Below are 11422 nucleotides of genomic sequence, written 5' to 3'. Positions count from 1 at the left end.
AAATATTATATTTATCGTTAATATTTTCAGAATTAAAAAAATCCGTATTTAAATTAAAAATGTTTCATATTAATTTTGAGTATTCAAATTATTTTATTTTAAAGTTTTTAATATTTAAAATAAAAATGTTTGTAATAATATTATAGAAAGTGTCAATTTGAAAGGGTTTTTCAATGTTTATATCAAATAAAAGCACCATTTTTAAAAACAAATTTATATACATTAAAGTAAATTGACATATGTACATATGTATGTATGTACTTATGTAAATGGGCAGAACCAAAACGAAGGCGCTAAGATAATTTTTGGCGGTCTTTTTTTGTTCTATCCTACACACATTCTTTCGCGTTTGCTTTGATCAATGACTCTTCTTCTTGATCACTAAACGACGCGTGTTATTGAAGAGTTGCAGCCGAAGAAGTTGGACGTGTCGGGTCTTTATAAAAGTGAAGTTGGCATACAAATATAAAATTAAACTTGATCGCGCTATCAAAAATTCATGTGAAGTTTCTTTAAATAAATAAGTGTGTATGTTGGCAGCAACATTCAATGCCAAAAAGTACATTTTTCGCGGCATGTCTTTTCTTTAAACTTTATTCGGCCATACATACATATGTACATATGTACATATGTACAATTGATTCCGCTTTTTCAACACGGCACGACGCTTGCCATTTCATAATTGCAGCCAAAGAAGTAGGACGTGTCGTATCTTTTTTAAAGTGAAAATAGCCTAAAAATTGATATGTGCATATGTGTGTATAAAAGTTAAATTAAAATTATCAAAAATATTTTACTCGTACTGCGTTTTCCTAGAATACCACAAATTAGCGCGCGCCGTTACACGCATACATATACATACATATGCACGTAGAATGTATTAATTATTAAGTGGATTAAAATTTTCGGTTCTCAGAAACGTATGAACGTACAATCAAGTGCAGCTACACACACATACATATACCACACCGTGCGTTTACCGTTGCTTGGTCGCCAACAAAGTTGAGCGTGCCCTAGCGAACACACACATGTACATTTTCTGCAACACATCTACCCACACACAGCGTGCGTTTACCGTTCCTGGCAAAGTCATAGGTAAGTAAAAATCGTAGAAATAAATACATTTTTAAAAGTAAGAATACGGCAAAGTAGGTTTTAAATTAAATAATACATTTTTTCTATATCATTCCTCGCAGTGGCAAACAAATACATTCTCGAACCAACATACATATATGCCAAATATACAAATTCCAGAACGAAGCATATAAAACTGGATAAAATATTGGAGGTTCCTGTTGAGAATAAAACCCATACTCGGCGTAAGGATGTGAAAACTTTCGATGAAAGCTGAGCTTTTGAAAGCATGGCCAAAATATGCTGACTCGCGGGCGCCGGAATTGGTCATTTATAATTTTAGTCAGACTACATTCGGATTTTGTCTTTTTATTTATTTTTTTTGTGCTCTTTTGTTGTTTTCTTTCAGGTCCAAATCTTTAACCATTCATATTTTGATTGATCTCTTTAAAACGAAATCTATAATTTTCTTTTTTATCTTACTATTTATTTCGCAGATAACTTACAAAACTAATTAGTGTTTAGCTATTAAGATTGGTAATACTCTAAGATTGTTTGAAGTACTTTCTTTCGTTTATGAATTGACAACTGTGTATGTAGCGTGTAATGCTATAGAAGTTAAAACATGCAACCATTTGCAGGCATATGAATGTGGAATAATTAAAAATGTATTAGTTCATAAAAAACATTGAAGAGTTTTCAAGCCATCCAATGCACATGTATGTATGATGTAAATGCTAAAAAATATGTTTTATACAGATCTCAGTAAAATAAATATAAGTGTAACTGTATTATTTGTACCTTCCAGCAAGCCGTAATGAAAAATAAATGTTTAAATAAAATCGAAAAAACAGAAATAAAATTTGTGTACTAATTTTTTTTAGTGTACCAAAAATATTTGAATACTTGTCATATTTAATATTATAATTGGCATATTTTGAATAAATATGTCTAGTATTGAATCTTAATACGACTTATATTGAATTTTAATATTTCGGTTATTCATTTAACTATTAAAATTTTAGAATTTAATATGGTTTCTATTTATATTAAACACGTGTACTATTTAATTCAAATTTTAAAAATTTAAAATCAAATAGTCATACTATTAAATAGAAATATGCATTGTATTTAATTTAAATATGGCTTATATTTAACTTAAATATTTAAAATATTAAAATCTATTCCGAAAATATTTAAATTTAATATGGAAAAAAAGTTAATATGCGCATATTTAAATTTAATAAAAACCGCAATGGATGAAAATCAAAGCGAAAAATATTTGGGTTGAATATGAAATATTTGGATTTACTACGTTTTTTTTATCAGTGTAGTAACATTTTGAAGTAAGTAATGTTTTGACAGCATTTTTCTCTGTGCGATAATGGCATGGGTATTGGAATGGATGCCAACTAGCACGCGAGATATTGATGTGCACAAAATATGCCAAATATCAGTGTGGAGGACGGGCCCATACATTATACAATCCATACATGGGCATGAGTGTGAGGAGCTGCCAAATCAAGCGCAAGCCCAAAAGTAGCAACAAATAAAATTTTATGCGCTGTGCGAAAAGTTTTCCTTTTGCATAACGCCCAGCAAATACAACAGCCACAACAGGAGCATCATTGGGGAAGGCAATGGCAATTTACATGTACAATGCAAAAGTTTCGATTTTATTGTGTGGGAGTGGTGTTGGGGATTCCCCCTTTCTTTTTTTTTGGGGGGGTATTTTTGGTATGGGTATTGGTTTGGTTTTGGTTGAGATGTCTGATTCTGTTTGTTTTCACTCTGACAGCCATAGGAGATCGAAACGTCCTCCGTTCCACGTTCCACGATAAACACAACGGGCAGAAACATCGACCGATTGCCGCCGCCGGCGATGGCCAAAAAGTCAAAAATAGTTTCGAAACTCCATTTGTTGTACTTATTTTCGGGAATGCCAGTTAAGTGGAGGGACTTCATTTGCCATTACATACTCGAACAGAACCTGAGCGAACTTTTCGATTTCAGTTTTAAATGGTTAGCCATTTCAAAGGGGTGTTGTAGTGGTGCATTTTTGATGAAATGGCTGCTTTACAGTCATCTAATGAAATTAAAACATTTTTAAAATAATAGGAATTTTTAAATAATAATATATTTTACATAAAAGTTAACCCGCGCATTTTCTGTGCACTTTTAAGTGGTAATAAATGGTGAAAACATGTTTTATTTCAGAAGAATAAGTATAGAACAGAAATAATGAAAACATTTTCTTAAAGATCCTTATTAAAAGAAAGAATTTCTTATATTTTCCTTTTTTAAATTTAATATGCACAGCTAATGACGAAGTACCAAGGCGAATTTAGCTACAATTTGTATAATAATAATATTATATTTTACTTGAAATGTGAGAAAGACATTAAACCTACTTTTCAATCTACTCTTTTATTAGATACATTTTTTGCCATTTTCTGCACATAGTGTAAGTTTATAATGGATATGAAACTTAATCCTTAGAGGAATCCTTGTAAAAATTGTACCAAGTCTCTGAGCAGATTTAACTTGTATCTCTGGAATACCGATAAATTGCTGGCTATTTCAAGCATGCAACGCTTCGCTTTCTACTTATGCACATCTACTCAAGCCGAACAATGAGTGAGATGGATGTGCATACGTACGTATATGCACTCTAATGTAGTTTATACCCACAATTTAACATGGTCAGCTACCGCAGATGCAGTGCAGTTCCTGACCATGGCTAATTTGCATATTGTCTGGGTCAATTGCATTACAGACGCAGGATTCCGGGGCGAATCCTAATCAATTGGATTGTTGTGTGTTCATAAACCGAAGTCTAATCAGTTCTAAATTAGGAACAGCCTTGGGGGGTCTATTAAAAAAATTAAGGAACTGGAAACCAAGGGATAACAAGATATTTTTTATTTTGTTTCACGTTTCAGCCAGTTATGCAATCCTCTCAGATAAAGCTGTGCCACGCAATAGAGTCGTGTTTGGAGGGGCAAGTCAAGGCCTGCAACGTATTAGCGAACCCATGACAGTTTAAATTTCCACAGAGCCATTTTTTTTTGTGCAGCGCTTTTGTTGCATATTTCAGGGCGCCGCTGCCCATTGCTCTTGTTGGCCAGGAAACACAACGAACTGCCAAATGGCTTGCGCAAAGCGGAAGAAAAACTAAAACAAATGTCAGTCGTAGTTGACGCGTTGCCACCGACCACCAGAAGCCACCGGAGCGGTTCCAGAGCTCAAGCCCCCCTGTTCGCCAGCCAGATCCCCAGGATCCCAGGATGTACCCCTCGGATCCATCCCTTATCCACCCCCCTCTGGCTGCCAGCGAAATGCAAATGTCATTTGCAGTTGACACTTGACTCAGCACTTCGCACTGTCCTAGGGCACTTTGGGGTTTTCACCTGCGTCTTCGCGCCCGCTTTCACGCTTTTCCCACCAACTCCACTGCATTTACTGCATTTGGTGGCACAATGGCTGCTATCCTCACACTCCCGCAGACACTGGCAAATAAAAGAAAGTAAAATAAAACAAAAGTTGGGGGCCAGGTCACAAAAAAAAAAAACAAAAATGGGAAAGTAGAGGTAAATGAATGGAAGGGGAAACAGGGGCGACTAATGCCAACTGAACATGAATAAAGTCGTGGCCCCTTGGGAAGCTGCTACCGCTGCCATGTCGTCGTTATTCTCGTGGTCGTCATTAGGAGGGCAGACGTCAAAGTATGCGCTTTGTTTTTGCTGCGTGCCATGCAGCGTGTTAATAGCCAGGCATCAGGCTCCAGTCTCCACTCTCTAGTCCGCCAGCCACTGCACTGAGAGAAATATTCTTTAATATGCCAGGCAATATGAAAGTTGCATGCATATCAATAGGAGACATGAGAAAGACCATCTTTATTAGGTGTACAATATAATAAACTTTGCCAAGTTCTGAATACTATATGACACTAGCTCCATTTTGGACTTACTGACTGGACTTATTTATAAAAGTCAGTACATTGAAAAGAAGTACATTTATATATCAAATCAACATAAAACAAATGTAGCTTAAACAAAAGCATTCAATTTTATAATCAAGTGTCATATGGCCATCAAAAATCTTTAAGTGTTAATATAATCGTATATCGTAGTCTTTTATAAACGTATTAAGGTTTTATAGCCGCATTTTTATTAAACTTAAGATAAGCTCTTCAAAAAAATATATTAAATGTTCAACATATATCAATGGTCCATTTTTCAGTTTTTAATAAAATTAATTCTTATTGAAAAATGAAAGAAAAATATTTGGTATCTATATTTTTCCATGAAATGTTGGCAATACTTATTAAAAATGGCTATAGGATGCTCTAGTTTATTAAATGGACTTAACATTTTGAAAAAAAAAAAGAAAGGAAGTGTATCTATTTTGGTATAGGATTATTATTATTGAATAAAATCTTTAAAAATATAAAAAAATTGTAAAAAAAATAAATTAAATTCCCAGAAGTCTGGTTTTAAATTTTCTCTCAGTGCAGCACCGTGAGGCATGAAACCGCTTACCGCCCAAAAGCCAGAAGCCGAAGTTGACAGAGTCTGGGGAGGGTGGCAGAGGGGATGGGGGAGGGGGCGGTCCACGTGGACCCAGAGACCCACGGCAAAGTCAAGTGCTGCAGTTGCCGTCGTGTGGCGAAAGTGAAGCTCGCACAGCGTGCAGCGAGTGGCTGACATCTCGTGTGGCTGCTGGCTGAGCGTTGAGCACATTAAATTGATGCGCTTGATAAGGATTACAAAGAAGAGGTGGCTTAAAGTTGGCCAGGACTTAAGATAAGAAGTAGTAAAATTAAAAAAGCTGGGCTAACTCAACGTACCAGTAATGTATTACAATGTATTATAACTAATCCTCTTTAAATATTAATATTAAAGTTACTTTCGTATTAAACTTTGTCATTTAACAAAATCAAATTTATTAACGGGTCCAATGGGGCGTATGCGTAATCAAGACGCCACCTAATCGGCTTTTTAGCAAACTCAACAAAAGCTTTCATTAGTTAGCATAAACAGCCACTAGAGGGCGGCATTTCCAGCTTTGTAAATATTATTAAATATAAACAATATATTAAGCCGGCTGACTTTCCCAATAACAGTATTATTTATTTATATTCCCATTGACTAATATGCATCTATGAAGAAAGAGTGTTTTTTTCCAGATTAGAGGCACTATTTCACTAATATTTCAACCCTGATGCAAATAAATGCCAGTCATAAGCCTGCCATTAAATATCAAAATATAAGTGATTAACTGAGAAATTTCCCGTTCATGCCATGACAATAAAAAGACCAAAGCAAAACTTTGCATCAGAGAGTGAGAGACACTAGAATCGAAATCATTGCGGAGCCCGAGTAAATAAGCCAAGAGAGAGGACTCGATATTTTTGTTTATTTTTCAGTTTCTTCCCCGGGGGATTATAACGTCGAGCAGTTGTCGTTCGGCTGGCACGCAGGCGGTACACAAAGCTCCGCACTCCGAAAACAGTCTCGGATTTTCCTGAACTCGATCATCAACAGCCAAAGCAAATATATCTAAGATATAAATCTTAAAGCCGGTGTTTTTCTCTAGGTAATAAACCTCTTCTTAAATATTATCAAAACATCTAAAGTATATATTTAGTTGTTCCAATAATACTGTCTTGATAAATAAAAAAAACTATTAGATTTTATTTTCTAAAGCAAACCTGTTTTTAAAAAGTTGACTAACATGTCTCTTTAACCAAGGTCATGGTTTTGGTTTGTTTTTTACGCAACTATTTAAAAAACTAAAAATAGTTATTCCTAGAACAATCTAATAAATTCTAAAACAAATTTTAAGCGCCGTTAAAGGTTGATTTCGGATAAAACCCACTTTCATAATATGTATAAATAATTTATATTTATATTATTGAAACACTATAAATACCTTTTTTGTAGCAGTTTGAAAATCCACAATGTTTGAGGAGAATGGCAACCCATCGCGGGATAATGCGTTATGGACCCTCCAGGGTCGGGAAAGACCAAGTCCCGCCCAGAGGCTGCACAACCTCACTTCGGCCTCCTCAACGAGCTCTTCTTCGGGCCTGCCCATACCGCAGAATATCTTCACAAACCCAGCCATCCAGCCGTCCAGCGTTATTAACCTCAACCACTCCACCGACGTGGTGATCGGTCCCATGACCCAATACCAGGGACCGGTATCCATATACTATATGGATTACATGGAGGCACACGCCATGCAAACGGCCGCAGGTGAGTCCCCGATCCTGAACGTGGTTGTACAACTATCAATTGTAATTAAAAACTTAACTTTAAGTTAATAATCAAGTCGGACAACTGCCGTATATGATAGTATTGAATATTAAATAAATGTGTTAAAATACTTCCTTTAAAGTTTATGCAAATTTATAACTTTTTTTCGAAGTATTTATTTACTTAAAACTTATTCTGTCGAACTCCGTTTTAGGTATACATTTACCTACTAATTTGAACTTTGTTACTATTTTTAAAGTAAATAATGTAAGGTGTTAGACTTAACCATATATTGCTAGTAAACTAACTAGCAAACTTTAAAACTTAATTTTAGAAAATTAATGATATAGCACTGCTTTTATAAAATGAAGCGAAATCTTGATGTGAGCTTTAAAACTAAATTAAATTAATTTTACTGGGTAATCAACTAAACTAAATTAAATTAATTTTACTGGGTAATCAACCTTACCCAGTCAAATTTAAACGATTAACTTAATTAATTACGAGCTTATGTCAAATCGTCAATTTTGTCTCCATATTTCAAAAGGTTTTAATTACTGTTATGATTCCAAAATTTTCAATTGATTCAATTTCGATTGACAAATATTTTTCGTGAGTTCTCAAGACAGGCTTGTATTTAAAAAGATTATGATCAGATAGTATCAGAACTGTAAGTGTCAATTAGTTCCGTAGCACGATCGTCCACAACGGATCAGATATGGGTTAATAATTTAGCGGGAAGAACAGATAAGTAAATAACCGAGCTAATTGAAATGCAAATCGGGTGGCGGTATTCCTGGAACCCCCATAAACACGGGAACTCGGGTCCAAAGAGAACACCCCGCTCAGTTGCACTCAGATACAGAGAGAGCGAGTGAGAGAGTTACGGCTATCCAGTGTTTTGTGGATCAATCTTTCGACATTTGCGATGCACATCGCATATTGCGCATACGTCACGTAGTACAAAAGAGAAAGGGTGAGAGAGCGAGAAGTACGAGAAATAAGAGTGCAAAGCGTAAGTGTGTAAAATGTGATATGGCAAAACAACAACAGAAGGCCGGCGGTATCATGACGCACCCCCTACACGCCCCCCTGGCCAACCCCTCTGCCGCCTTTCTGCACGCAAACACAAACACAAAACATGTCAACCAAGGGTAGAGCGAGATGGCTGTCGTTCCAGCGCGCTTTTGGCATTCGTATTTCTGTTTCTGTTTCTGTTCCATCGACAGCCGCGCCGCATTTCAGTTGTTTGTGCGACGGGTTCAGGTGCGGTGGCGGTACCAGTGGCACTCCGCTGTCCGATTATCGGTCAAATCCATTGTAAAACAATTAGTATCCAGACCCCAGCTGTACCCAGTATTTGTGCAGCCCTTGCCACTGTGATAGCTCCGATGATTCAGCGGGCAATTACTCATAAAAGAAATCGCCTATAATGCCCTGGCCTGTGCCTGTGCCGAGTACCAAAAACGTTGTGATAAGCTAAGTGTCCCCACTACCGTGGAACGAAGTGCCATGAAACTGCTAATGAAAGTTCACTCTGAGCGCACGGCCCGCAGAAGACGTACCCCCGAACCCAGTTTTACCCAGCAATCACACTCCCGGGACTCATCAAGTATATGCAAAAGATATCATCACTTAATATATCACTTTCTACTGCGAAAATTATATTTAGTATCAGCTATCAAGGGTGTCAGACAAATCGCTTTCCTAAGTATACAGAAAAAAATTATAGATAGTTTAGATACATAGAAGATTGATTGGATGATATTTCCTCCAGAAAATATATAAGAAATATTATGAATCACGGGTTTTACAGTTTTGTTGTCTTTACGATTATTCATTTCCAATGAACATTAAACGTTAACAATAAAATATGACGGTATAAGAATATATAATATTATTAATACACGGAATAAAATCATATATGATATATAATACGTTTAATTGTTCTTTTTAAAAATACACCAAACATAATATCTTGAGAACTACAACAAAAAGGTTAATTTAAACAACAAACAAAATATCAAGAAACTGATACGTAAGACTAACATACCATAAGACCCCAAAACAAAAAAAACATCCAAGACTTTTGTTAGGCAAATCTTTAAGTTTTTTTTATTATACCATCTTTGTGCGCTATGTAGACGAAATGCTAATTGACTGACTTTCGCTAATTCAGGCATCAACAGCAACCATGCTAATGGCAACGGCAATCGTGGTCATGATAAATCGCCATCAAAGCGGCTAACCCGGAATACCATCTTGTTGATCACGCTGATCTTGTTGGTCCTGGCCACCGGTTTGGTAGTGCTGTACGTGGAGCTCAATCGTCCCCGGCAGGAGTTGCCCAGCAACAAGGCCATCTACTTTGGCAACAACTACGACCACGACACGTGTAAGTGCACGGGACTCGGATTGTCCCCATAGCCAATTCACCAAATTCTCAGTTCCCAATCTAGGAAACGGCCATCTGGTCATCGACAGGGAGCAGTGGGGAGCCGCCAAGACCACGCCAGCCCTGACCATTCCCCTTAAGCGACCCATTCCCTACGTCCTGATCACCCACATTGGAGTCCAATCGCTGCCCTGCGAGAACATCTACAAGTGCTCCATCAAGATGCGAACCATCCAGGATTCCGCCATTGCCGAAAAGGGTCTGCCAGACATTCAGTCCAATTTTTATGTGAGTTCTTGTTTATTTTTATGTCTTCAAATTAAGAAATGAGTGTTAGTTAAACACAGAAAAAGACTAAAAACAAAAAAAATATTATTATTAAATACATTAATTTTTCTTTGAAAAAAAATTTTTTTTTCCAAGCAAGGAATTTTTTTAAAAGTTGTTTTCCAAAAAATGTATTAATATCTGCTTTTTCGTTTTTGGAAAAAAATGTATGTCTTGTTTTAGTATTTTTAAAGTGTTTTTACTATGACTAAGTTTCCACAACATTTGTCTTTTGATCATAATATATATTTTTGAAGTATCAAAAATGTTTAATGTTAGCCTTAAATCAAGTTAAATTTCTGAATATTTATTTTTAAGTGTATTAAAAAGAAATCCCGGCGCGTGCATTTGTGTGCCCGGCACGTTCACGTGCCATTTTGGGCATTTTGCTTTCCGCTTACGCAAATTGTCAAATTTCCGTATTTGTTTCGACCAGGTTTCGGAGGAGGGCAATATCTACGTAGGCCGCGGCTGGGACTGGGCCAACACCTATGCAAACCAAACTTTGGCGATAACCTTTATGGGCGACTACGGCCGTTTTAAGCCCTCTGCCAAACAATTGGAAGGTGTCCAATTTCTGTTGGCACATGCAGTCGCCAACAGAAATGTTGAAGTGGACTACAAATTGGTGGCCCAAAATCAGGTAAAATAAGAGGGTAAGAAACCGTTTTCACTACTAAATATTCGAAATATTCCAGACCAAGACGACCAGAAGTCCGGGGGCTTACGTCTATCAAGAAATCCGGAAATGGCCGCACTTCTACGGCTGCGGAATGGACGGTGCCCTGGCATGTGGCAGTGAACTGGGCATTAAATCGTGGGATGCCAAGCAATAGCTACAGACTTCTTACCACCTAAGTGTATCCAAGCACAAATTATATTTAATACCTTGTACTAAGGCGAAACGGGCTTTCTTTTAATCGGTTATGCTGGCTCGAAAACACAGCAAACCGGTTGGGAGCGGGCGGTTTATTTATAGAGCACTGATCTCTCACTCTCTCTCTGGATCGGCTTGTTGAACTGTCGCTCAAAAAGCTGGAAATTCCCAAGCCGCAGTCAACCTATCAGTACCAGTACCAGTACCCCATACATACCATTATTCTATAGACAGGCCTTAACACTCATCGGTTTTATGTGTATTAATATATGACAGCCTTTGTGCGCCAGTACAACATCATTATCGGTAGCTTCAGTTCACTTGTATTGGCGATGTTGTGATTGCTGTGACTGCCTTTGTCATTTATCTGGTTTTCAACTTAATAAGTATACAATATAACATTACTTTTTTTACAGCATGACTTCGAATAACCCATGTGTATTTATATATTAGATATTCCCAATTGGATCCATCCTCTTTGATCTTCAG

The 11422-nt window shown here is 36.7% G+C and overlaps 1 protein-coding gene and 1 long non-coding RNA gene across 10 annotated transcripts; both read left to right on the top strand.

The window, feature by feature from the left end:
- The first annotated feature begins 394 nt into the window (after nt 1–394).
- On the top strand, nt 395–1885 carry LOC136116928 (uncharacterized). 5 transcript variants are annotated; one of them, XR_011604498.1, is made up of 4 exons: nt 395–501; nt 917–1095; nt 1197–1400; nt 1484–1867. It is a non-coding gene; the product is annotated as an uncharacterized lncRNA (long non-coding RNA). The 5 variants fall into 5 exon arrangements; XR_011604497.1 differs by having other exon boundaries at nt 397–528; XR_011604499.1 differs by having other exon boundaries at nt 408–524.
- A 4642-nt stretch (nt 1886–6527) lies between these two features.
- PGRP-LA (Peptidoglycan recognition protein LA) lies at nt 6528–10961 on the top strand. 5 transcript variants are annotated; one of them, XM_017077786.4, is made up of 6 exons: nt 6538–6672; nt 7023–7334; nt 9514–9729; nt 9782–10017; nt 10493–10699; nt 10755–10961. In XM_017077786.4, exons 2-6 carry the CDS (start codon nt 7037–7039, stop codon nt 10890–10892), a joined length of 1095 nt encoding a protein of 364 aa, XP_016933275.3. In that variant the 5' UTR covers nt 6538–6672; nt 7023–7036; the 3' UTR covers nt 10893–10961. The 5 variants fall into 5 exon arrangements, with proteins under 5 accessions (XP_036671811.3, XP_016933275.3, XP_016933276.3 ...); XM_017077787.4 differs by having other exon boundaries at nt 7020–7334; XM_017077788.4 differs by lacking the exons at nt 6538–6672; nt 7023–7334 and adding an exon at nt 8565–8946.
- Nucleotides 10962–11422: the final 461 nt, after the last annotated feature.

The sequence above is a fragment of the Drosophila suzukii genome, chromosome 3 (genome assembly GCF_043229965.1).
Source record: "Drosophila suzukii chromosome 3, CBGP_Dsuzu_IsoJpt1.0, whole genome shotgun sequence".
NCBI classification, from domain to species: Eukaryota; Metazoa; Arthropoda; class Insecta; order Diptera; family Drosophilidae; genus Drosophila; species Drosophila suzukii.
The sequence above is the reverse complement of the archived record's forward strand: the minus strand, read 5'-3'. Positions and strand labels throughout refer to the sequence as shown.

Excerpts from the sequence above, each read along its gene's own strand:
- PGRP-LA (XM_017077786.4), top strand. The coding sequence starts at position 7,037 with ATGTTTGAGGAGAATGGCAACCCATCGCGGGATAATGCGTTATGGACC. Across the intron at positions 10,018-10,492 it reads ACATTCAGTCCAATTTTTAT|GTTTCGGAGGAGGGCAATAT; the intron begins GTGAGTTCTTGT and ends TGTTTCGACCAG. Across the intron at positions 10,700-10,754 it reads AATTGGTGGCCCAAAATCAG|ACCAAGACGACCAGAAGTCC; the intron begins GTAAAATAAGAG and ends GAAATATTCCAG.